Source organism: Dendrobates tinctorius, unplaced genomic scaffold (assembly GCF_039654945.1).
Source record: "Dendrobates tinctorius isolate UK_male_01 unplaced genomic scaffold, ASM3965494v1 ptg000060l, whole genome shotgun sequence".
NCBI classification, from domain to species: Eukaryota; Metazoa; Chordata; class Amphibia; order Anura; family Dendrobatidae; genus Dendrobates; species Dendrobates tinctorius.
In genome coordinates this window covers 56,278,377-56,305,366 of record NW_027361728.1, presented here as the reverse complement: position 1 = coordinate 56,305,366, position 26,990 = coordinate 56,278,377, and the positions used below count along the sequence as shown (strand labels likewise).

The window sequence follows — 26,990 nt, the reverse complement described above, 5'->3', positions numbered from 1 at the left end:
TTCATAACTCATATGGAGCTGATCGAGGCTTCTCCTTTTCCTGGTAGGTTCATCAGGTATCTTTGGATCCCAGGGTAGAATCTTGAACTGCATAGCTAGTTTAACAAGGGTGCATTGGCCTGTCCAGGCATTTGGCAACCTAGGACGGAGCTTACCATCTCCACATAACCAATACATATATTGTGTATGTTTGATTAACAAGTCAGTATCTAGAGAACTATTCTCTTTGCAGAAACCTGTCTCGAAGATCCCTACTGGTGTACCTGTGGTGTCGTGGGAATTATAGCAGGTGTAATTGTCAGCTAATACAGTTACTTCTCCTGGGACCTTTAGTTTGGGTTCCTTATGAATTAGTGGGACGTAATCTGGGCAATCAGTGGGCTTCAAACCTTTCAACAAATTCATGACACAGGCAGTGGTGTTGTCATCAGGGAAAAGCAATGCATGTGTGTATAGGTGTGTATTCGCAGCAGCACAAGCAATACATCCTACAGAGATATTCTGGACTTTTACATTGTACCTCACCCATTCTAACCACAAATTTTTCCTTGGGGCTTTGTGTTTCTATGGAGAAAACCTCTTGCCAACTGAGACCTGGAATGGGGATCACTTCATTAACTACATTTTGCAAACGCTCACCTGGGCCTATTTTAGGTGTACTGGTAACGGGGGCCTTGGTTGGTCTGAAGCTAATATCCTGAAGCCGTATATGGCCTAAATACGCATAAGGTCCAGCACTAAATACATAATTATAATGCCTTCCTAGTACGAACGTCTGCAGATCAGCAGATTGAGGGCTTTCAAGATTTAGGAGAAGGGGGTGACAGCTTCTACCCCATTTACAGCCCCTAAATGGTTGCAGAAGGGCTGTTAGATGCATTCTCTCACGAAGACTCCTACCCGTCCCATCCTTGGGGAACATGGCTTCGCTAGGTTTATATCCCCAATCATTCCCCGTACTCCAGGCAGCATCTGTCCAATAATGACAATTATTGTTGTCTTGTCTGGTAACACACATATAGAACTGGATGATCCCCTCTACCACCCGTTCAGTCTCAAGGCACTTGACTACATCACAGAAATCAAATCGCCAGATATTCACCGGGGCTGTCAGGTTTACCCAGAGAATAAAGGGACCAGAATTCTTATTTACAATAGGGGCCGAAGAGGTAGGGGCGAGGATGGCCCCCAGTCCCAAGGTCAAAAACAACAGCAACATTTCCCTTCAGTCACTACTGTGACTAAACACTGGTTCGGTCTCTTTTACAGTGTGAAGCATGAATCCAGGTGCTCTTTCCTTCAAGTTTTACTGCAGTGGGGGTGACCAGGATCACCGTGTGGGGTCCTTCAAATCTCGGCTGGAGACAATCTCTGCGCACAAACTTTTTCACATACACCAGATCTCCTGGCACAAAGTCATGGACCACGTCACCTGTGGATTCTGGAAGAGAAGCAGAAACTGTAGAGTGGGTGTTAGACAGTTCCTTAGACAATGCAATCACAAATTGTACAACTTTATCATTTGTCTCAGACAACTCTTGTGGCCTAATGTCTCCTATTTTAGGTGGAGCACCAAAAAGAATCTCAAAGGGAGTCAGGCCGTGTTTTCCCTGTGGGGTGTGTCTGATATGGTATTGGACCACGGGGAGCAAATCTGGCCATGGGAGTGGGTGGTCCTGGCTCATTTTAAGCAACTGGGTCTTAATTGTGGAGTTCATTCTCTCAACTTTGGCTGAACTGGAGGGGTGATAGGGGGTGTGCAGACCCAAATCTGTCCCTAACATGTGCCACAATTCCTCGTAGACATTGGCAGTGAAGGCTGGGCCTTGATCTGATTCAACAACTTCGGGAATTCCAAATCTGCACGAAATTTCAGTGATGAGCTTCTTAGCTGTAGTTTTGGCAGTCATGTTGGTCACTGAGTAGGCTTCGGGCCATCCTGAGAACATATCCACAGCCACTAGGACATACTCATACTTTCCTGACTTGGGCATCTGAATATGATCAACCTGGATTCTCTGCCAAGGGTAGTCTGGTTTGGCAAGATGCTGAAGTGGAACCTTGGCGGTGGCTGTTGGGTTACAGATGGCACAGACTGGGCAGGCTCTTGAGTAGGCTGTGACAGTGGTAGAGATTCCTGGGGCCCAGTAGAGCTTCTTGATACAGGCCAGAGCTTGGTTCTTTCCTCGATGAGTTGATCCATGAGCCCATGCTGCAACGGCTGGATACATTCTTTTGGGTAGACAGGGTTTCCCATCCACCTTATAGAGTCTAGGAAATTGGTATTGTCCGGCAGAACTACGATTCCCATGAATGGCTCCTGCAGCTTCCCACTGCTTCTTTTCTTCTTTAGAGGTCAACTTTTGTTCTTCCCACAATCTCTCTTCAGGTGGTCGGGCTGGCTTCCAGACAGATCCGGTGGCAGGGTATTCCATTTCCATGTCTTCTATCAACTCCCTCTTCTTGCTTCGGACTTCTCAAAGTCTCGTTCTTCTTCGGCTTGGGTAGCTTCTTTGGTTGCCTGTTCTCTTGTTTGTGCTCTGGTAAGCACAGGCATCACAGGTGTATCAGTGCCTTCCCAACAGGGTTTTTCTGGTGCTGTTTCTTCTTCTTCCCACTTTGCTGAGACATTCTTTATGGCAGCAGCTTTGGCAGCTTGATCTGCTAAATGGTTTCCTCTAGTCTCCTTCGAATTGACTTTCCCGTGAGCTTTGACCTTGATCACCGCAATTTGTACAGGTAGCTCCAATGCCTTCATCAGGGCTTTAATCCTTAGTGCATGTTTAACAGGGGTTCCTGTAGCCGTAATGAACCCTCGGGACTTCCACAGGAATCCAAAATCGTGACAGATTCCATAGCCGTATCTTGAGTCAGTGTAGACATTGGCCGTCTTCCCTTCTGCTAGATAACATGCTTGTTGTAGGGCCACAAGTTCGGCTTCTTGAGCCGAAAGGTGAGGTGGCAAGGCTTCAGCCAGAAGGACTTCTGTTTCAGTGGTGACCGCATATCCAGTGTGGAACTTGCCATAAGAGTCTGCAAATCGAGATCCATCAGTCCATAGTTGCAAATCAGGGTTGAGAAGTTCTTGAGTTACCACATTTTGTGGTGCAGAGGCTTCTTGTTCCAGTGCTTTTACACAGTCATGCGGGTCATCAGGTGACCTCCCGTCTGGTAAGTCCTTATACCCGTCAGGGAACTCCCCCCTAGAATGTGGAAGCAAAGTGGCTGGGTTGATGGTAGTACATTTCTGGAAGGTGATGTTGGAGGGCAGAAGTAGAGAGCACTGAAGTCTGAGATGTCTTTGGCTCGTTAGATGCTTAGGAGATGTTTGTTGGAGGACAGCAGAGAGATCATGTCCAGCTTGAATGACCAAGTCATGACCAAGTGCTATGTCAGCAGACTTATCCAGAAGAACATGGGCTGCATGCACAGCCTTGAGGCAGGAAGGAGCAGTTCTGGCAACAGGGTCTAGCCTGGCTGAGTAGTAGGCCAGAGGACGGAAACGATCAGCATGTTTCTGTGCCAGCACACCAGAGGCATGTCCTTCAGATTCTGAAACAAAGAGATGAAACGGCTGAGTGTAGTCAGGGAGACCCAGAGCAGGGGCGCTGACAACAGCTTCCTAGAGAGCCAGGAAACAGTCCTTTTGCTGAGCATAGATATACGGATTTTCAGCATGATCCCAGTCCGGTCCTCCAGTCTTGAGGCAATCATACAAAGGTTGCATGAGTCTTGAAGCATCCGGAATCCACTGTCTGCAGTAGGTAATGAGTCCTAAGAAAGACTGCATAGCAGAGTATGTCTTTGGATAAGGGATATCCTCGATTGCATGTTTTCTGTCCTCGGTGAGGTGTCTCGAGCCTTGAGAGATGCAGTGTCCGAGGAAGACGACTTTCTCTTTGCACCACTGGACCTTGGCCTTTGAGACTTTGCAGTTGGCAGAATGAAGAAAAAGGAGCAAGGACTCAGAAGCAGCAAACAGATTCTCTTCAGTTCCACAGAGGAGTAGGTCATCAACATACTGGAGAAGCGTGACATGAAGATTCTGTAACACCCACGGATCCAGGGTCATCTTCATAGCATGAGTGAACTGGTTAGGGGAGTTCTGGGCACCCTGTGGTGTCCTGGTCCAGGTCAGCTGAGATCCTTGAAACGTGAAGGCAAATAAAAACTGTGAGTCTTCATGAAGCGGGACACTGAAGAAAGCATTAGCCAGGTCAATAACGGTGAAGAGTGTTGCTGAAGTAGGCACTTGAGAAAGCAAGGTGTTTGGGTTGGGTACCACAGGAGTTTCCAAGATGGTGGCTGAATTGACTGCTCTGAGGTCCTGTACAAGTCTGTACTTCGGAGGGTCTCCAGGAGCTGTCTTCTTCTTCACTGGAAACAGGGGTGTGTTACAGGGTGAAACACATCTGATTAGCACTCCAGAATGTAATAGGGAGGTAATCTGAACTCCAAGGCTCCGCTCTTGGGCAGCCTTAAGCGGATACTGAGGTAGTCTGGGGTATGGGTGCCCAGGTTTGAGGTGGACTTTTACTGGAGGCACTTTGAGCAGACCCACATCCTCAGGTCCAGTTGACCACAGAGTGGTAGGTAGATTGGGCAAATCCGGGGAAGGTGTCGTTTGCAGAGTCATCATCAGAGGGAAAGCCTTAAGGACACAACGATCTTCAGTGCCTTGTTGTGAGGCAGGATCTTGTAATTGCAATTCCATCCCTTGATCACCGAAGATGATGGTAGCGTGAAGCCTTTGAAGGAGGTCAGCTCCTAGAAGGTTGACGGGGCAGGTTTCAGACACCAGAAATTTGGCAAAGACACCAGAGAATGGGCCAGCTGGGACGGGAACAGTGAGTGGTGATGAGGTTTGTTGACCTTCAACTCCAATACATGTGAGGAAATCTGAAGACAGGGAGATTGTAGGAGGCAGCTGAGATGAAGAGATAACAGAGGTGGCCGCCCCAGTGTCCACTAAGAACTTGAGAGGTTGATTGTCCACTTCCAGGGTCACTGTACCACAAGACGAGGAAGTACAGGTGGCGGGAAAAGTGGGCACCGGTTGGCCTGAACTTCATGAGTGTGGAGGAGGAAGAGGTCTCTGAGGGTGCCCCCTGCGAGGACAACTTCTTCTCATATGACCAGGGCTGGCACACTCCCAACACAGAGGTCTCCCTTGGTCATCACGAACTGGTCTGTCCCTGTAGTTTTGGCCCTGGGACCCTCTCGGCCTCAAGCGTGGTGATCCATACCGATCCTGAGCCTGATACACCATAACAGGTACTTCTGAGGCTTCTGCCATATACATGGCTGGTTTCTTCTTGCCTTTGTCCTTCTGTGCTTCCTTCTCTGCTTCCTTTTCTGCTTCTTTTTCTTCCCTTTGAAGCATTTTCTGATAACTCTTCACAACAGTGAGGGCCTGTTTTAGGGGACCATCAGGTAATTCGGGACGAAGCTTCATGACCTTATCCTTCAGTGGATCTTCCAGACCATCAATAAAAGCACGGACCAACAAGGCTGCCTGCGTCTTCACATGAGTTGAATAACCCAAGTCTTCAAACTGCATAGTTAGTCTGGCAGCGTATTTCTCCACAGCTTCACCAGATTCTTGTTGTATATCCTAAATTGATCCTGCTTCGTCACAGAGACGATCCTGGGCCCACTTTGTGAGTTGAGCGATAAACTCCTTTCCAGACTTGAACTTGTTGAGAGGTCCTGCTTTAGTGGGGTCCAATTCCTTCATGATGGTGGGGAGAAAATATTCGGAGGCTTTGATTGAGGTGATGCCTGATAGATCAGACCATGTAGCCCCGTAGATGCTCCTAGTCTGTTCCAGTTTCCTTACATACTGCATGGGAAATTTGTCCGGGTCAGGTAACTTGTTAACAATAGCATCAATTTGTACCGGAGTGAAGGGTTTGTATTTCAGCTTCAGCCCTTCTTCTTCTTCGTCATGTGTCACTGCCTCATCCTTCGGGGCAGTTGGGGGTGCTGTGGGTATTACCTCATCCAGGGGCTTTATACCTGTGTGCATCAGTGGTATCATGTATTCAGCTACCAAGGGCATGATGCCCTCTAATCCGGATTCATGGTAACAGACGATCCTAACTTCTTGTAAATCGAGATCTGGGGTTGATTGGAGACAATTCTTGATGACTTCAACGTGTTCCTTCATACAGGGGCCCAGTGGGTATCCAAAGAGTCCTGAAGATATCAATGGTATAGCCAAAGTTCTACGAGGAAGTGTATCTCTCCCTAGCCGTCCTGCAAAGATAAGCACTGTCTGTAAGGCGGTCTGCAATATTGTACGGCAATGCTCGGGTGTCCTGTAAGCATATATAGGGCCTGCAGTGTGTAACACTATATCACAGGGCAAATTCCCTCCCTGGGTGGACATAGCGTCTCCTGGATGCAAGGGGCCATAATTGGTAAGGTAGGCCTGACACTCTTGGGTTATGGCTGGGCCTCCCTTTTTAGCTATCTGTTGGGCCAAACCACCTCTATGCGACAGGGTAGAGTTAGCTGGGTTCACTATGGCTCCTACCTGGTGGGTAACTATGTCCCCATACCCCACTGAGAAAAGAACCTGGGAGCCCTGAGGTGTGATGTAATAGCGTGAATGACAGGGGAACCAGATTTCAGGGTCATGGGGCAACCTAGAGGATTTGTTGAGAGGGGTAGGTAGTGGGCTCCTTCCGGGCCGGGGGGATTCGAACGGACCTAATAGCAGTGGCGGGGCAGGGGGAATTGTAGCAACCTGATTGTCAGAATCTTCTGATCCCTCATCATCTCCGATAGCTTGGCGCCTCATACGCATTACGGACCGGAAAGCCGTACTGCCGGTCAGGGCATCAAGAGTGAAGGGACCTTGACCAGGTGTATTTACAAATATCACAGTGGGTTGCACCGGGAGACTAGGCCCAGAGGCCGGAACAGAAACAGGAACATTAGAGGTGGGAACAGCATCGGTCGGTGCCGGAGGTTTCTCAGGAAGTGGTGGTCCCTGATAGTACTCGCCGGAAAGTGTTACCAGCGGACATAGTGGCTGGGGAGGAATTCCGGGTGCACCAAGATGGCTGCCGGTGGAGGCGTGGCATGCCCCACTTCCGTCCATGGTCTGGGCGGAACCCCAAGGATGGCCCGCCCCACACACACGGCAGGTTTCCACCCAGGTTGGATTCTGCACGCCACAAACAGGACACACCCACGCTTCTGGAGAGCTCGTCTTGTCGCCATTATAGGGCGGTGGTTGGGACTGCATTTTCATCATCAGTGGCACGGCGGCCATTTTACAATCTATAAGATCACAGTTCAAAGGCATTTTATAACCAAACACAGGTTCCGCATTGTCTGATCCTCCTTCCCCATCAATCTCTTTCCATCCTTCATTCTTCAAGCCTCGCGCAACTCGCAGATGAGCTTGTGCTTGTTCTAACAATCCTTTATCTTTCAACATGCCTCGTTTGTTCTCTATGAGATTATGCCACATAGCCGGCTGTAATCTCCCTGACGAGGGCAATCCTACATGCTTATACAATCTCTCAACATTCTTGACTGCCTTCTTGCCTTCCCGTGACGCTACTATTGCCTTGACCTCCACAGCATCCTCATCTAACTTGTGGGGCACAGACTTCTTCTGCTTTAAGATACGCAGCATGACTCTTACAGAATACTATGGTTCTCTGCAGAAAAACCACTGGTAGCGATATCAACACTGATGTTCCACAGTACGGAGCCTCACGTTCGACGTACTAGGAAAAGAGCCTCGCGCTCAATATTTCCTTTCCCTAACCTTGAACAGCAGTGATTAACAGATTATCCTGCCACGATATTCCAACAGTCGGGAGGCGGTCTCCTAGTGAGAGCCCTCCACAGAAATACAGGTGGTCCCTTCTCGGGACGTCTTAATTACCTAGCTGGTACAATATCACAGAGGCTGCGTCTCCTATCCCTTCCTCTAAGTTGCCCCACAATCTGCAACTAGCTCAATTTATCACTCCACTTCACTACTAGACAATAGTCATGGGTAGGGTGGTTAAATGGAGTACAATGACCGGTGGAGGAGGTGTGGTGTACACGAGGACGCGCAGAATGCGACGTCTCTCAGTTGCTGGTTCAGAGCGTGGCACAGGATCGCACTCAGTCTCACCACTCGACCGGTCACCCCTCAGACCCAAGGAGACCACAGACAAACCAATAACGGCTGAGACACTAGCAAGTGTGACACATACAGTGTATATGATCTCACTTACCGTGTTTTGGAGGGTGATCAGTCCTCGAGGTCAGCCACTACAGGTATCATCCACAGACATCCAGGCATGGGTCCAGAGGAGCCTCGGATCACTGTCCACGCCCCACGTTGGGCGCCAAATTGTCGGGGTCGTAAACGACAATAAATCCTCATTCACCAGTCATTCCAAATCATTGTGCGAGCGCAAAACATCTGGTACCAATTAAGAATGACTCAGACACGCAGCTGATTCAGTCTTAGCTAATGTCCCGCATCCACACCTGTCAGGAGCAGTACAACAACTGGCTTTATTTACAAATACACAATACTATATTGAGTGTTAGGGGAAGGCGTGCATTAGGCGGGGTTTATGCAGTATACATCTAGTGTCCAGTCTCTCTCTGATTCGTCAAAAAGTCTCCCGATGGTTACTTCTTCTTCACATTCCTGAGTTATCTTTTTTTAGGAGAAATGAAACTTAACTCTTTAGACACTGAATTTAAGTGAAAGTGAACACTGGCAGCCATCTTTAATACAGTTACATTTGCATTAGCAAGCAATTAGGAAAAACGTATTGTTTCACAGTATAAAAGTATAAAAGTTATATAAGAAAATATATTTTCACCTTGACACTACTGCCAAGGGGGGTCTGTGCTACTGCCAAGGGGGGTCTGTGCTACTGCCAAGGGGGGGTCTGTGCTGCTGCCAAGGGGGGGTCTGTGCTGCTGCCAAGGGGGGGTCTGTGCTGCCGCCAAGGGGGGGTCTGTGCTGCTGCCAAGGGGGGGTCTGTGCTGCTGCCAAGGGGGGGTCTGTGCTGCTGCCAAGGGGGGGTCTGTGCTGCTGCCAAGGGGGGGTCTGTGCTGCTGCCAAGGGGGGGTCTGTGCTGCTGCCAAGGGGGGGTCTGTGCTGCTGCCAAGGGGGGGTCTGTGCTGCTGCCAAGGGGGGTCTGTGCTGCTGCCAAGGGGGGGTCTGTGCTGCTGCCAAGGGGGGGGTCTGTGCTGCTGCCAAGGGGGGGGTCTGTGCTGCTGCCAAGGGGGGGGTCTGTGCTGCTGCCAAGGGGGGGGTCTGTGCTGCTGCCAAGGGGGGGGTCTGTGCTGCTGCCAAGGGGGGGGTCTGTGCTGCTGCCAAGGGGGGGGTCTGTGCTGCTGCCAAGGGGGGGGTCTGTGCTGCTGCCAAGGGGGGGTCTGTGCTGCCAAGGGGGGTCTGTGCTGCTGCCAAGGGGGGTCTGTGCAGCAGCCCGGGGCTCTAGGCCGCAGGGGTGTCCGGCGGTGCTGGGGGTGTCTCCGGGTGCCCAGCCGTGTCTCCACGTGCCCAGTGGTGTCTCCGGTTCCCATCCCGGGGCTCTGCCGACATTTTGCGACAGGCCAGAGCCCCGGGGCTCTCTCTCGGTTCCCTCTGTATTGACTCCGGCAATATGGCGGCCGCCGCCGGGTGCGGCACATGCGCTGATGGTGATCTAGGGACTGAGATCTCGAGAGATGAGATTTCTGAGAGGAAGCCGAGAGAGAGCCCCGGGGCTCTGGCCTGTCGCAAAATGTTGGCAGAGCCCCGAGATGGGAACCGGAGACATCGCTGGGCACGTGGAGACACGGCTGGGCACCCGGAGACACCCACAGCACTGCCGGAGACACCCGGACACCCCTGCGGCCTACACCCTGTAAGGCATGTCCGCTTTGAAAGACGCACCCCCATTTTCCCTCCAAGTTTGGGGGAAAAAAGTGCGTCTTACAAAGCGGAAAATACGGTATATCCTTTTTTATCGCGTTTTATTCCAATTTTTGTTCGGTGTGATAAAGCATTGTTTTCTGCCTTATTTTTTTATGGTGTTCATTAAAGGGGTTAACTAGTGGGACAGTTGTATAGGTCATGTTGTTCCAGATGCGCCGATAACAAATGTTTAGGTTTTTTTTCCCATGCAAATATTTTTGTGGGTACAAGTTTTTGACTTTTATTAATATATATTTTTACAATTCTTGTAAAAAAAAAAAAAAAATTTCTTTGTCCCACTATGGGACTATCATTTTTTGCAGGCTGATCCCTATGCTATTCAAACTGTTGGCTCTGCACTGACAGAGAAAGCTGCTGATCATGCACGGTGCATGATCAAGCAATTTTCCTAGCTCTAGTGACCCAAATGTCATCATGACATCGATTCACCGTGGCAATGATTGGCACTCTGCATCACCGATCCAAGGGCAGAGAGGTTGTCATCCCTCTGCCGACTCCTGGAATGATGTGATCGTGTTCGATCACAGCATTTGGGGTTTAAAGTGCAGGACCGCCCATGGCACTGAGTGCCAGGTGTCCACTGTTAGAATCAGCTCGCCATGATGTAATAATTCTTCCCTGGTCATTAAGGCACAAGACGTATTGTTACACCCAATGTCAGAAGGGGATAAAGAGAACCTGTTCAAAAAATGTTATTTAGCGGCACATATAGTGCTAATCTGCAGGTGAATGTCACAAAGCACATGCCTCGATCCTCTGCACGTTGATTGGCTGCTCTGCATTGTATGTTTGCAGTGCAGATGAGTGATTACAGCATGCTCACTGTTGGTGACTGTTACAACCGCCTGAAGCGGCTACAGCGAGAATACATTCTCATTTTCTCCCTGTAGCTGAGCTTCCAGTAAGTTTGCTAGACATTTTGTAGTAGTAGAATCACATAAATATACCACATTTTCCAGACAGGCTTTCTGTGATGGAGGAGAACACTGACACTGCATCCTCCCTGATCATAGAGCTGCTGTCTTTTCTGCTTTGCACCGATCTTTGTGATCAGTACAAAGAGGAGAGGAAGTTTAGACCTCTTTCACACATCAGTTTTTTGCCATCCGTCACAATCCGTCCTTTTTTGGAAAAAAAAAAACTGATCCAGTGAATGATGCCACTGGATCCGTTTTTTTCTCATAGACTTGTATTAGCGACAGATTGTGACAGATGGCCGTCCGTTTCATCAGTCATAAATAAATTCTTTGTCCGTCGGCCGGAGACAGTGGACAAAGTAACTTTTTTTTTTTTGTGTACATCGAAAAGTCGGAGAGCGACGGATCCAGCGCTATCGGTTGTTGGCTATAACGGAAGCCTATGGGCGCAGGATCCATTGCTGTCCGTCAAAAGACAGTATTCGTCGCTGGATTCCGTTTTTTCAAACTGAGCATGCCCGGAACAATTTATCTTCCTTTAATTTAACCCCCACAGCCATTCTGGCACATAAAAATTCTCTCTGTCTCTTTCTTTCTTTCTCTTTCTATCTCTTTCTTTTATCTCTTTCTCGCTTTCTCTCTCTTGCTTTCTCTCTCTTGCTTTCTCTCTCTTGCTTTCTCTCTCTTGCTTTCTCTCTCTTGCTTTCTCTCTCTTGCTTTCTCTCTTGCTTTCTCGCTCTCGCTTTCTCGCTCTCGCTTTCTCGCTCTCGCTTTCTCGCTCTCGCTTTCTCTCTCTCGCTTTCTCTCTCTCGCTTTCTCTCTCTCGCTTTCTCTCTCTCGCTTTCTCTCTCTCGCTTTCTCTCTCTCGCTTTCTCTCTCTCGCTTTCTCTCTCTCGCTTTCTCTCTCTCGTTTTCTCTCTCTCGTTTTCTCTCTCTCGTTTTCTCTCTCTCGTTTTCTCTCTCTCGTTTTCTCTCTCTCGTTTTCTTTCTCTCGTTTTCTTTCTCTCGTTTTCTCTCTCTCGTTTTCTCTCTCTCTCGTTTTCTCTCTCTCTCGTTTTCTCTCTCTCTCGTTTTCTCTCTCTCTCGTTTTCTCTCTCTCTCGTTTTCTCTCTCTCTCGTTTTCTCTCTCTCTCGTTTTCTCTCTCTCTCGTTTTCTCTCTCTCTCGTTTTCTCTCTCTCTCGTTTTCTCTCTCTCTCGTTTTCTCTCTCTCTCGTTTTCTCTCTCTCTCGTTTTCTCTCTCTCTCGTTTTCTCTCTCTCTCTCGTTTTCTCTCTCTCGTTTTCTTTCTCCCTCTCCCTTGAATTCTGTTCCTTTAAAATTTCAAAAGCTGCTGCTTTGACGGATCCGTCAAGAAAACGGAACTGGTGCATCAGTTTTTTACAATCTTCAAAGGATCCGTTTTTTTACGCACTTTGACGGATTGTTACTGATTATAAAAAAACTGATGTGTGAAAGAAGCCTTACCGACAAGAATGCAGGCTGAAGGCGTTGTGAAGCTGAAGGACCTTCTGCACAAGTAATACCAGGGCGTTCCAGGTCATGTGACTCCTCACATGATCTGAAGCTGCTTGGGTTAAAATCCTGCAGCAGTTCAACTCCTGCAGCCTCCGTTTAGGTCCCAATCAGGAACTGCAAGGTGTGTGTGAATATGCATGTAACCGAGCTGTGTGTGGGTCTATGTGCATGTGTTAGAGCCATGTGTGCATGTAGCAGATCCGTGTGTGTAGAATACACACTGCAGAGAGACACTAACAATAGATTATTACCTCCCTATCCCACCCTAGTGCATTACAATTCGTGATCATGACCCCTCCACTTTACAATGTCAGGGAAGTTCACTAACCTAATCAAATTATAAATAAGTCTACAAAATAATTTGTGTGCGTATAATATTTTAAACTTTTAGCTTACATTAATAAAAGTCCCTGTGTCACCACCTGATGCCACTGAAGCCTCTGAATGGAGATAAATCACAGCCCCAACCTGTCATCTTTCTTCCTGAGAGGTCATCACTTACTAATTTGTCTGAAGTTCAACTACCACAACCTTCACAATCCTTTAGTTAAGCATAGTACACCGCAGAGCTAACTCCAGCAGTCCCATTAACAATAACATGTAGCTCCCATATGTGAGCATTACTCCTTTGACAGAGGGCACTTCTGAGCCTGAGGGCTTGTTCACTCTCTGCGTTTTTGGCGTGCACTTTTCGGAGGGTAAAAAAAGAATTCTGTTCTCAATCTCCGCAAAGGAAATGAAATTTCTGAAATGTCAGGCTACATGCTGCTCATTTTTTTTCCTTGCAGATTTGAACCATCAGAGCGTGTTTTTTTTTGTTTTTTTTTATCCTTAGTATGTCATTTCTTTCTGCGTTTTGAAGTGTTTTTCACCTATTCAAATAAATAGGAAAAAACCACTTAAAAATGTGTCCGTGCTTAGACTATGCAGCATTTTTCTTACCAACACTTTTTGATGCAGAAAATTCAGCAGCAAATACTCGACATGTGCACATATCCTTATACTTGGGAGTCTCAGCAGTGGTTAAGTGATAACTTGCTAAGATGGTAATAACGTTTTAGTTATTTCTTTTAATGGCTACTTCTGAAACGACCACTGTGTTTTAATGTTTGTTTTAATCTCCAATGTTGCCATGTAGGTAAAAGAGAGAGAACTGATGGAGCTAAACAAGAGTGTGAACGAAACCCGTTCAAAGATGGATGTTGCGCAGTCTGAGCTGGACATTTATTTGAGCCATCATAATACAGCATTGTCCCAGCTTAACAAGGCTAAGGAAGCATTAAACATTGCTTCATCCACACTGAAAGAAAGAAAAACCGCAATCAAAGATTTGGACATAAGGCTTCCCAAATCAGAGGAAGAACTTACAAAGGTATGTATGTTTGTAAGCAACAACAAACCTGCTGGAAAGTTCCAAGAATTTTTAAAGGGGTTGTCCGGTCCAATTTGATAAGTCTGCAGTCACTTTGTGTGACTGTAGACTTGTGAATTCCCGAAGCGCATGCACAGTGTGCTGTGGGGATTTGCTGGTTTCAGACCTGGGACAAGAGGGGATGTATGGGTTATACATACTCCCTGCCAGTGGGCACAGCGTCACTCTCCATACACTTGTATCGAGCAAAGGCCACGCCCTTATGTATAACTCCTGCATACCCCTCATTCCCGGGTCAGAACCCAGTGAATCCCCACAGTGCACATAGAGTGACTGCAGACTGTTTGGACCGGACAACCCTTTTAAGCATCTATTTGATTGACCATATGTTTTTATTTTTTTATTTTTATTTTTTTTTATTAGAAAATGTCATTAATTTTTCTTTCACGTGATTAGGGTCTGAATTTGTATTCTGACTTGAATATTTTTTTATTTTTCCTAAATGTATAATTACAGAAAGAGAGTGAGCTTGAATCACTTGCGCAAGAAGAATTGGCTGTAAAAAATGAAGTCAAAGTCATACGTCAAAAAGTGGAAGAAGCAAGAAGTTCTTTGTCTGCAAATCGCAGTAGAGGAAAAGTCCTTGATGCTCTGATTCAGCAGAAGAAATTGGGAAAAATCCCAGGCATCTATGGGAGATTGGTATGTTTCTATTGTTTGTGGTGTCACTGAGCCCTTTTAAATGATTTCCCTACTAATCTATATGTAATATAGACCTTTCAGTCTGTTTCCTGCAGCAAGTGCTCACATACACAATTTAAAGAGGCTCTGTCAGCTCTTCTAATCTGAATGTTTTAGTGGTTACATGTATTCACATGGAATAATTTAAGTATATTTTCCTATAACTGTGTCATCTCCCTATTATTCCTACTAGACACTTAGAAACACAGCTGTCAATTTATTCATAACGGGTATGTCCCTACACTCAGCACTGATTGGACAGTGTTAGTACGTATTTACATAACCTCAAATAGTAACATTGAATTGCCAAATTTATTCAGATCAGCATTAGAGGAATGGCACAACCATTATAAGAAAAGACACTACAGATTTGTTTAAAGAGGGGTACTCTGGGGAGATTAAAAATTAAAGTTTATACTGTCCCTGCATTCATAAACTGTGAAGATGAGATGCCCAGTGCCCTTCTGTTATCTTTAGAACACTTGTAATTCATTGTGACAGTAGCTGCTCCTCACTGCTCCCCCCCCTCATCCCATCTAGGACAATGCGTCAAAAACTTACCTGCTAAACCCCTTCGCGTCCTACGTGTACAGCGCATGTCGTGTCTCTCCCTTTGATGTGGGCTCCGGAGCTGAGCCCACATCTTACCTGGCATATGTCTGCTGTTTTGAACAGCTGACGTGCCCCTAAAAGCCATGTGTGGAATCGCGATCCACCCGCGGCTATTAACCTATTAAATGCCGCTGTCAGTCTCTGACAACGGCATTTAATGTGATCGTGCCGAAGCGCGTCACTAATCCCGCCCATCGACAACCATGTCACATGACTGCGGGTTGGCATAACAAACCCGCGGTCAGCAGCAAACTCCTGTTGTTGTCATTCCTGGATTGCTATGAGTGCCGCCCAGCGGTCGGTGTTCATATAGCAAGTAAGCATTTCTGCTACACACAAGCAATCTGATCATCGCCTGTGTGTAGCAGAGGCGATTGGATTATCGCAGCTTCTAGTCTCACATGGAGACTATTGAAGCAAGTGAAAAGTAAAAAATAAAAGTTCATATCATCCCCCATTCAAAATAAAACAAAAAAAAATGCATATTTGGTATCACGTTCAGAATCGCCCAATCTATCAAGATATAAAAATAATCCGATCGGTAAACGGCGTAGTGAAATTAAATTCAAAATGCCAGAATTACGCTACCGTTCAAAAGTTTGGGATCACCCAGAGAATTGTGTTTTCCATGAAAACGCATACTTTTATTAATGAAATGAGTTGCCAAATGAATTTAAAATCTAGTCTAGACATTGACAAGATTCGAAAAAAAGATTTTTATTTGAAATAATAATTTTCTCGTTCAAACTTTTCTTTCATCAAAGAATGCTCCCTTTGCAGCAATTACAGAATTGCAGATCTTTGGCATTCTAGCAGTTAATTTGCTGAGGTAATCTGGAGAAATTTCACCCCATGCTTCCAGTAGCCCCTCCCACAAGTTGATTTGGCTTGATGGGCGTATTTTGCGTACCATACGGTCAAGCTGCTCCCACAACAGCTCAATGGGGTCGAGATCGTGTGACTGCGCTGGCCACTCCATTACAGATAGAATACCAGCTGCCTGATTCTTCCCTAAATAGTTCTTGCATAATTTGGAGATGTGCTTTGGGTCATTGTCCTGTTGTAGGATGAAATTGGCTCCAATCGAGCGCTGTTCACAGGGTATGGCATGGCGTTGCAAAATGGAGTGATAGCCTTCCTTATTAAAAATCCCTTTTACCTTGTACAAATCTACCGTTTTACCGGCACCAAAGCAACCCCAGACCATCACATTACCTCCACCATGCTTGACAGATCGCGTCAGGCACTCTTCCAGCATCTTTTCAGTTGTTCTGCGTCTCACAAATATTCTTCTGTGTGATCCAAGGCACCTCAAACTTGGATTCGTCTGTCCATAACACTTTTTTCCAATCTTCCTCTGTCCAATGTCTGTGTTCTTTTGCCCATATTAATCTTCCTTTTATTAGCCAGTCTCAGATATGGCTTTTTCTTTGCCACTCTGCCCTGAAGGCCAGGATCCTGGAGTCGCCTCTTCACTGTAGACGTTGACACTGGCGTTTTGCGTGTACTATTTAATGAAACTGCCAGTTGAGGACCTGTGAGGCATCAATTTCTCAAACTACAGACTCTAATGTACTTGTCTTTTTGCTCAGTTGTGCAGTGTGGCCTCCCACTTCTCTTTCTACTTTGGTTAGAGCCTGTTTGTGCTCTCTGAAGGGAGTAGTACACAGTTAACAACACACAAAGTACCATGGAGTGATGGTTGTTGGAAATGGGCCTCTATACACCTATGAAGATATTGCGTTACAAACCAGACGTTTGCAGCTAGAATAGTCATTTACCACATTAACAATGTATAGAGTGTATTTTTGAATCATTTCATGTTAGCTTCATTGGAAAAAACTGTGCTTTTCTTTCAAAAATAAGGAAATTTCTAAGTGACCCTAAACTTTTAAACGGTAGTGTACTTTTTTTGGTCTATGCAACATTGCAATAAAATGCAATAACGAGTGATCAAAGGATCGTATCTACGATGAAATGGTACCGTTAAAAACGGCAGCAAAAAAAGCCCTCATCCAGCCCCAGATCACGAAAAATGGAGACACTACAGGTCTCCGAAAAGACAATTTTTTTTTTTTTCAACAAACTGGTTTTTCTTTAATTCACTGTTTAAATTAAAAAGAACCTAGACATGTTTGATGTATATGAACTGTAATGACCTGGAGAATCATAATGGCAGGTTAGTTTTAGCATTTGGTGGACATGGTAAAAAAAAAACCATAAAAACATTTGTGGAATTGCACTTTTTTGCAATCTTATCGCACTTGGAATTTTTTTTCCCATTTTCGAGTACGCGATATTGTAAAACCAGTGGTATCGTTCAAAAGAACAACTTGTCCCACAAAAGGCAAGCCCTCACATGGCTTAATTAACGGAAAAGTAAAAAAGTTATGACTCTGAGAAGAAGGGTAGCGAAAAACAAACGCAAAAACGAAAAATGTCTGCGTCATGAAGGGGTTAAGCAAACTTTTTATAAGGTTGGTTTACGTTTGTTAATGCCCAGATTACACTTAAACTTAAAAAGGTCTGCTGTGTTTTTCTTTCAACTAATTATTACTAATTTTCCACTAGGGTGACCTTGGAGCAATTAATGAAAAATATGATGTTGCAATTTCATCCTCATGCGGAGCCCTTGATAATATTGTTGTGGATACTATTGATACAGCACAAGAGTGTGTTAATTTCCTAAAGAAGCAAAATGTTGGCGTTGCAACATTCATTGGCTTAGACAAGGTAGTATTAACCTGCAAAATAAAAGAAGCTTCCATTCACGTCTGCATTATAAATTAATGATTTTTTTTTTTTTTTTTTTTTTTTTTTTTTTTGTAGATGAAGGTTTGGGAAAAAAAAATAAATGCTATTCAGACTCCAGAGAACATTCCTCGCTTGTTTGACATGGTGAAAGTTAAAGACGATCACATAAGACCGGCTTTCTACTTTGCGTTAAGGGATACACTTGTTGCAGATAATTTGGATCAGGCAACCAGAGTAGCCTTTCAGAAAGACAAGAGATGGAGAGTGGTGACTCTACAAGGCCAGATAATAGAGCAGTCTGGTAATTTTGTCTTTCTACTAATTTGTCAAAGCCTAAATAGTTGATTTGAATCCTTGTGATATCTGAGGAAGTCTATAGTTTATCCTTACATTTTTAAAGTTTTTAAAAAGATTATCTTAAGAAAACTTGGAATCTTTTAAAAGCATGGAGTAAAATAAATTGGATTTTGTGGCTATTTCCCAGGTACAATGACTGGCGGTGGTGGCAAAGTGATGAAAGGTAGAATGGGAAATTCTGTCGTTGTTGAATTTTCGGAGGACCAGGTTAGAATTTGTCATCCAAATGTTTATATTGTGTGATCTTTAGTTATTAAAACACATTTACATTAGAAAAAAATGTGTTTAGTTTCAAAAGATGGAGGCTAAGCTTAAATCAGACACTGAGAAAGCTGCAGCTATGCAAGATCGCAAGGTACGTCTTGAGGAAGAGCTGGCTAAACTGCGTCCGTTAACCAGAGAGATGAAAAATACATTTCAGAAGTACACTGCCAATCTGCAGGTAAATATGGAAAATTAAGCAGCATGTTTGTTTGATGGTTATAACATCCTGCATTTAAACCTCAAGGCATATTGTTTGTTCTCCCTGTTATTACATGGATACCTCGTGTGTTGGGTTTATGAAATTGGACCAAGTGTTTTATGACTATGAGCATGTGTGTAAATTAGTGGATTATTTTACCATTATATTAGAAATTAAAAGGGTTGTCTGCTACTCGGGCAAACCCCTTCTCAATCCCTACGTCCCCATAACCCCACCCCAGTGAAGGAATACCTATACTATTTTTCATTACTGGTCCTGTAGTGTCCGCACTGACTCTCCCATTGTTCGTGTGTTATTCTTACATCACTAAATCAGCCAATCAGTGCTAGCTTCACTTTCCCTTCCTTCAAACAAATCTGAGGCAGTGAGAGCAGCTACAGCTCTCACTTCCTCCAGATGTCCATTACATCAGTAGAAGGGGAGAGTGAAGCCAGCGCGCGCTGATTGATCAGAGGGATGAAGTGACTTAATAATGTTATGCACTCCCCAGGAAAGCCAGCAGCAGAGGTGAGTATAGGTGTTATTTTACTGGGTGGAAACATGGGGATTAAGAAGGAGTTGTCAGTAGTGGTGGACAACCCCTTTAAAATTAAAGTCTACTGAGTGTGACATTTTTGCTACCTTTCAGAGCCTTTCTGAACAAGAAGTACACCTGAAAGCACAAGTTAAAGAGTTTGAGGTCAATGTAACCACGACTGCACCAGACAAAAAGCAGCAGAGTCAAATGGAAAAAGCATTGGAAACATTTCGAAAAGGTATTTGTGGCCATAGATGTGCTAGCATATTCTTAGTCAAGAACCTCTGTAATTTTATGTGGTTGGAGTCTGATCTGTAAGTTTATGTATATATGTAGGTGTGCTGAAATGTGTATGTGAATGCAGGAGATGGCTATATTTTAACCCCTTGGAGCTGTTTTCGTTTTTCGCTCCCCTTCTTCCCAGAGCCGTAACTTTTTTCTCTAATCCCCTCCACGACCGCACACAGGAGGTTGCCTCCCCATCCTAATTAGGGACAGGAAAGAAGAGGTTAAATAGCCCTCCCCTTCCTCTAATCCCCAGTGTTTTCCCTGTCCCTAATAGGGATGAAGAGGTTCTGTGTGCTCCGTGGATGGGGCCAGTGAGATCCCGGTGTTTTCTTACCTGTGAGCCGGGCAGCCGGGGTCGATCATCCTGGACCTTCCTCCTCAGACGCTGCTCCCGCCGCTGGCGGGACCCGCACCATCCTCCGGCGCTCCGGCAATGCTGGATGGTGAGTCGGGCTGGGGGCCTCCCGTAGCTCCCCAGCCCAGGATCTGCTCCCCCCGCGCGCCACATGCTCGTCTCTATCCGAGCGGCATGCACAGGAAGTGACGTTCACCGGAGGGTCCGAAGGCGCGACGTCACTTCCACCTTGCGTTCCACAGTGGAAAGCACCACCATCTTGGTGGGAAATTTAAAAAAAAAATATGAACAGGTGACACCAGTAACTGAGGGGGAGCGACCTCATCTGATTGGATGAGGTAAGGAAACGCTGGATCTCGGTTCCTATTTAAGGACCCTGATGGAAGACTCCATAAGGTAGGACTAACGTCTGCATGATGGATGCGTCTTCCCTCAAAGCTGCTTCTGCAGAGCCCAGCACAAACCCTGGCCCAGTGAGTACACTTGGAAAAGGGTATACATCTTTTTGGTTTAGGACCCATCCTTAGGGGCTGCCCTCCTTTTCTCTCTTTCAGGGAGACAAGGATCCTACAACAAAAACGGAAGAAAAACCTACAAGCCGCAAATGCGCCATCTGTAGGGAAAAAACTCCCCTCCAGTTATAAAAAAAAAACCTTGTGCCAGCAATGCACGGCAAAAATCGTCCGGGAGGAACAACCATCCCTGATAGAGGAAGTAAGAGGGATGATGCGGCAGGAAATCCAGTCGTCTCTGGCTACCTTCTCCCAGTCATTTGGGGGGGGGGGAGGGCTCAAGGAAGAGGAAATCTGCCCCTGAGGACATCTCAGATTCCGAACCAGAGTCATCGGCTTCAGCGGATTGGAGGGAAGAGGGTTAACACCAACCCAGACAGAGGACGCTAAGAAAAGGTTCTTTTCCTCAGACGATATGGAAGAACTACTCTCAGCAGTCAGGAACACAATGGGAGTAGAAGAAGATAGACCATCCCGCTCTGTGCAGGATGATCTATTTGGAGGCCTGATGTCCAGGAAGAAAATGTTTTTTCCTATCCATGATAATATCCAGAGTCTAATCTTGGAAGAATATGAACTCCCAGAAAAGAAGCTAAGTATCCCAGGCGAAATGTAGGATCGGTATCCCCTGGACGAAGAGGCCGCGAAACCTTGGACTGAGATTCCAAAAGTAGATATCCAGGTAGCCAGAGTAGCTAAAAAAAAAACTATGCTATCCTTCGAGGACTCCTCGCAGCTCAAGGACCCGCTTGACCGAAAGATGGATAGTCTACTGAGGAAGTCCTGGGCAGCCTCAGCAACTTCCTTAAAAACAAACGCGGCATCGGCCTGTGTAACTAGAACCCTATACCTCTGTCTCCAGCATATAAAAAGAGAAACTCCGAGGGAAGATCTTCTAACTTCTCTACCGCTTCTACAGAAGGCAGCAGCCTTTTTAGCGGACTCCTCGGCAGAATCGGTCCGTATTGTGGCAAGAACATCTGCGTGCTTTCCAACACCACCCGAAAGGCCTTATGGCTGAAAATGTGGAGTGGAGATATCCTATTAAAAACATGCTCTATTCCATTCAAGGGCAAATACGTATTTGGTCCGGCACTGGACGAACTATTAGATAACGTGACCGACAAGAAGAAAAATCTTCCTGAGCCGAAACCACCCAAGAAAAAGCCCTATCACCCACCCCACGTTCAAACCCCTCAATACAGGGGTAAAGGGAAAGCATGGCGATGGAGCTACCCAAAAGGCGGAAGAGGCAGGAATATTTTTCACGACTCCCGCTCAGACAGAGATAAGAAATGACGCCAAGCAGGTAGGGGGCAGAATCGCAGACTACTTCCCGAGTTGGCAGAAGATGACCACCGATCGAAGAATCCTGGACTCTGTCAGATGGGGAGTAAAAATAGAATTCTCCTCCAGCCCTCCTCAAAACCTGGAAGTAACACATCTTCCTTCGGCAAGACTTCAAAAAGTTCTGCATTCAGAACTCCAAAAGATGCTGTCATCGGCGGTGATCTCACCAGTTCCAGAATCTGAGCAGGGTCAAGGCCACTACTCCCGGCTGTTCTTAGTAAAAAAGCCAAGTGGGAAATACCGGGTCATCATCAACCTAAAGAAGCTGAACCAACATGCCCGGTACCAACGCTTCAAGATGAAATTGATAAACACCACGATACCATTGATCGGAAAAGACTTGGCCATGGCTACTATAGATCTCCAAGAGGACTATCACCATGTACCCATCCATCCATCTCATTGGCAATATCTAAGGTTCGCGGTCACCAGGGCTGTGGAGTCGGTAAGCCAAACCTGCGACTCCGACTCCTCAATTTCCCTTACACCGACTCCACGACTCCCACATATATTGCTTATATTTAAGTGAAACATTTATGTATATGTATAGTATAATATATATATATAATATGTAATAAACTATGTAAGTGGCAAAAAAACGTTTTCAACAAAGATATACTAAATAACATTTGTGCAGTCTATGAATTCGTTCTAAGAATTAGAATTGCCTCCATCAGATCCTTCTTCATAGATGACCTCAAATCTGACCTAATAATTTTAAGGCCAGAGAACAACCTCTCTACACTAACTTGGGTTGGAGGCAAAGCCGTAACCACATGAGCCACATCTCTAACAATTTCCGGGTATAAAGGAATTGCCTCATGCACAGTCAGTTTTGATGAACGGTTGAATTTTTCTATTTCTTTGAGAGCAAGTGAAACATTTTGCTGAAATATGGTCAATCTGCTTGCTATAGGAGACAGAGTGAAATCTTTTTCCTTGCGGCAACGCTTTGCCTGCTCCATGTCATCCAAATACTTGTCAAAGTCAAGCTCCTCATCTGATGAGGATGAAGATATGGCAGCAGTAGCACTGTCAGGACCCAAGTCCTCTTGCACCTGGCAGTCCTCCTGTAGGCCACTCATCCTAACTGCTACCTCAATCAGAGCTTCTTTTCCTTTAGTAAGCTGTTGATCATCAAGCAATATACGATGACTTGGGTCCACATAAACAGCTGCCAGAAAAAATTTATTTTTCAATAGCTGTGTCTCTCTCCGTTTCATTGAAGCAGAAATGTCATCTGCGATTAAACCTCTTTGGGGCAGGCAAAATAGCAAGTTCTTCCACTCCCTTTTGAAAATGCCAGGAGTTAAATCCTCAGCTTGTAATTTTTTTAGTCACGGTAAATGGGTGGTTAAGCAATTCCTTCAATTCAGCCACCTGTGTCCATTGACCTTCATTTAGGGTTACCTGAGTGTTCGTGCAGAACCAGAAAAGGAATAATCCCTAAAAGTTAACTTTTAATTCAATCACTAAAAAGCATATAATGGTAAAATTACCCAAATACACAGGGGGTCAAGGATGCAAGTCAAATCCTGACAGTTGAATAATTCACAAGATAAAGGGCAAAAAAAGCTACTTCACCCTAATAAGGCCCTTCCTGACCCCGGAGGTTGGTACCTTGGCACCCTAGTTGGCGATGTGGCGCCCCAGCTCAACGTCGGAGTCCCTAATAACGCCCTCAGACATATCTCCGGGTTCCTGTCTGCATCTATGGCTGATAAGTATACGCTGCACATTGTTTTTGACAGACGTCATGTGGCATTTCTTGCAATGAACAATGTTAACCCTTTGAGACGGAGATATGTCTGATTTGTGTAATGCTGAGCCACTGCTGTGTTATTTCTTACATGAATTTTCATGGTCTCCTGCACTATTATCGGGAGTATTTTTTAGCACAGTCCGTCTATATAATATCCTGACATTCTGGAAAGGGCAATTGCATTGTGATATTTTTTCTTGCCACATGAGGAATTAAGGCGTATTGAGGGGACGTGATTTTAAAACCTCATGAAGGATTGCCTTATATATATATATATATGCTGCTGCTAGATTACTGTTTACATTGTTATCATATGCACGCTTGATGAGGTGGACTGAGCCTCAGGAATATAGTAGGCGGATTAAAAGCCTTGTGCATGTGCAAACAGCTGCTTGACAGACAGTATTTTGCTGTAATTTGAATGTGCAGTGTCTACATCATTCTTTCTGCTGGTCCTCAATTGTGGACAAATATTTGTGTATTTGTGTATACTGTTGACTATAGACATTGATCTCTCTGTAGATGTTTTTTCTTTAACATTTTCTTTTTTCTTGGGTTTGTTTCATTATTATTGCAGGCTAGCATTTTTGACTACGAGATAAGTCTTATTTGACCTGCGGTAAACCCATATTTTGAAATAGACATTTGATTGTAAGAGACTTTTTAGACTACGAGAAGTTTACAGTGTGCATACTACGAGATAAGTTTACAGCACTTAGCACTTTTTTGCACGAGACACTAGTTGTCTCCTCACTTTTCTCAAATTTTTGGTATTTTTGGTGTGTGTGGTTATTTTTTGTGTCCCCTATTTTTGTATACATAGGGTGGTCTAGGGCATTATTAGGGACGCCGACGTTGAGCGGGGGCGCCACATCGCCAACAACTAGGGTGCCAACCTCCGTGATCAGGAAGGACCTTATTAGGGTATGTGGACACGCTGCGGATTCCGCTGCGTTTCCGCAGCGTTTTTGGCCGCTGCGGACCCGCAGCAGTTTTAGCTGCGGTGTACAGTACCATTCAAATGAATGGTAAAAAAAAAAACGCTGTGTAGACGTTGCGGAAATATCCGCACGGATTTGCTGCGGTTTTGAAACCGCAGAAAGAAGTGACATGTCAATTCTTTCTGCGGAATCCGCAGCGGGTTCCTAACTCCACCATTGTGGAGATGGTGAATCCGCAGGACCAAACCGCAGATAATCCGCAGGCCTTTTGACCTGCGGTTTTTGCAAAATCCGTGCGGATTCTGCAGCGTCTGCACACACCCTTAGGGCGTATTAGGGCGAAGTAGCTTTTTTGCCCTTTATCTTATGAATTATTCAACTGTCAGGATTTGACTTGCATCCTTGACCCCCTGTGTATTTGGCTAATTTTAACATTATATGCTTTTTAGTGATTGAATTAAAAGTTAATTTTTAGGGATTATTCTTTTTCTGGTTCTGCATAGATTATATAATCCTATATATTTAGTTTTTGGAGGTTTTTTACCTGAGTGTTCGCCATATCTATAAGAAACTGTTTTAGTTCAAGCAATCGCTCAATCATTAAATAAGTGCTGCTCCACCGAGTGGCTTGATCGACAATTGCCCCTTTCCCAGCACGTCTCTTCAAGATGGAATCAATTTTAGGGATTCTGGCAGCAATAACCAATTTCCACACTTTTCCAATCAGATTTCCAGCATGTCCCTCATGCAGACTATCTCTTATTGCCAGCTGCAGCGTGTGCACAACTTTCTCCAGCTCGGGGCCCAGGAATTGGATCCTGTGCAGGGCAGGCACCCCTCCCCCTCCTCTTTCTGGTGAAGACGGCAGAAGTCAGGACAGAGAAGGTGAGATTGCCCCCTGCAGTTTAGAGATGGTGCAGGACGGGAGCACTGCAGCATACAAGTGAGTTTTGATAGGTGCATGCCCCTGCTTCTGGGGGGGGGGAAGCTGCCCCTCGCTGGCTACGGCCATGATTCAGTGACTCTGGGCATCCCAGCAAAGTCAATGGGTTTCAAGATATGACATTCAGGCACATTGTTTTGTGAGGATCTGTTTTTGGGCTGAATGAGCATGTCGGTTTGTGTGGCGTTTTTCTAGTCTTCTTTTGCTATTGAAAGCATCTATGAGCTCAAATACCTTTTTAGGTGATGCGGTTTTTTAAAAAGCTGATCTGCTTTTGCAGCTGAAAAACCTATCCTCAAAAAACGCGGCAAAAACGCTGTGTGTGAATGTAGCCTTAGATCAGGAATAGAACAGCCATTTATAGGACATTTCATAACTTTCCCAAATTCCTATGAAAAAATATTCAGCACATTCTGCATTGAACTCCACAGCCCTGGCGGTCACTCTTGACGAAGAAGTGCACCTCTTCCAGTTCAGAGTCCTGCCCTTTGGCATATCTTTGGCACCCCGAGCATTTACAAAAATAATGGCAGAGAAGTGGTAGCATTCTTCAGAGGAAAGGTCATATGTGTCGTCCCTTACCTGGACGACCTCCTGGTCATGGCTCCCTCCAACACCACTCTAAAACAACACCTGCAATCAGTCCTGCAGACCCTGGCATCCCTAGGCTGGATAATAAGCTGGGAAAAATCAGACCTTAATCCCTCAACCAGGAAGGTCTTTCTAGGGAACCTCCTAGATTCCCAGAACCAAATATCCTTTCTTCCATCCACCAAGCAAGTGGGTGTGAGATCAAAAGTTCGTACTCTAAAAAGTCAGGAAACGGTGACCATAAGGTTTGCCATGTCAATATTAGGGTCAATGAATTCTTGCATCCAAGCGGTCCCCTGGGCCCAGGCCCACTCAAAGATACTCCAGAGATATATCCTATCCCGCTGGAACAAAGACCCGGAGACCCTCAATACGAGAATCTCCCTACCCCAGCACGTAAAGCTGTCTCAACTGGTGGTTCAACCAGGGAAACCTAGCAAAAGGGACACCTTGGATACAATATCCCATGACGTCAATCACAACAGACGCCAGTAAATGCGGTTGGGGAGCAATATCGCCTCAGGGAGCCTTCCAGGGACTCTGGCCCAAAGACATGGAAAAACAATCTTCCAATTACAGAGAACTGAGAGCGGTAGAAGAAGCCCTAAAGGCAGCAGAAACATCAGTCCAGGGAACCCATGTCTGGATTCACTCCGACAATATGACCACCGTGGCCCATCTACGTCATCAGGGCAGCACAAAATACGGAAGTCTGCAAAACGTTTCAACACGGATATTCAGCTGGGCAGAACACCATCTCCAGTCCTTTTCAGCTCTCCACCTGAAAGGATCCGACAACATCGAAGCAGACTTCCTAAGCAGGACAGACTTGGATCCAGGAGGATGGAGCCTCAATGTCAGAGTATTCCATACCATAACCAAAAATTGGGGTCTCCCAGAGGTAGACCTATTTGCGAACCGGGAGAACGCCAAAACAAAGCATTACTTCTCCATAGGTCCAAACGAGAAACACTCAAGGGTGGACGCCTTCGCTCACCCGTGGAACTTCGGACTGGCATACGCCTTT

General features: G+C 45.6%; 1 protein-coding gene across 1 annotated transcript in view; it reads left to right on the top strand.

The window, feature by feature from the left end:
* Positions 1–26,990, top strand: part of SMC4 (structural maintenance of chromosomes 4) — a 164,083-nt gene that overhangs the window by 92,130 nt on the left and 44,963 nt on the right. The window contains exons 11-17 of the mRNA XM_073578967.1: positions 13,523–13,756; positions 14,273–14,458; positions 17,681–17,842; positions 17,939–18,164; positions 18,348–18,427; positions 18,510–18,662; positions 19,333–19,459. Coding sequence (XP_073435068.1) covers positions 13,523–13,756; positions 14,273–14,458; positions 17,681–17,842; positions 17,939–18,164; positions 18,348–18,427; positions 18,510–18,662; positions 19,333–19,459 — 1,168 coding nt within the window. The remainder of the gene's footprint in view (positions 1–13,522; positions 13,757–14,272; positions 14,459–17,680; positions 17,843–17,938; positions 18,165–18,347; positions 18,428–18,509; positions 18,663–19,332; positions 19,460–26,990) is intronic.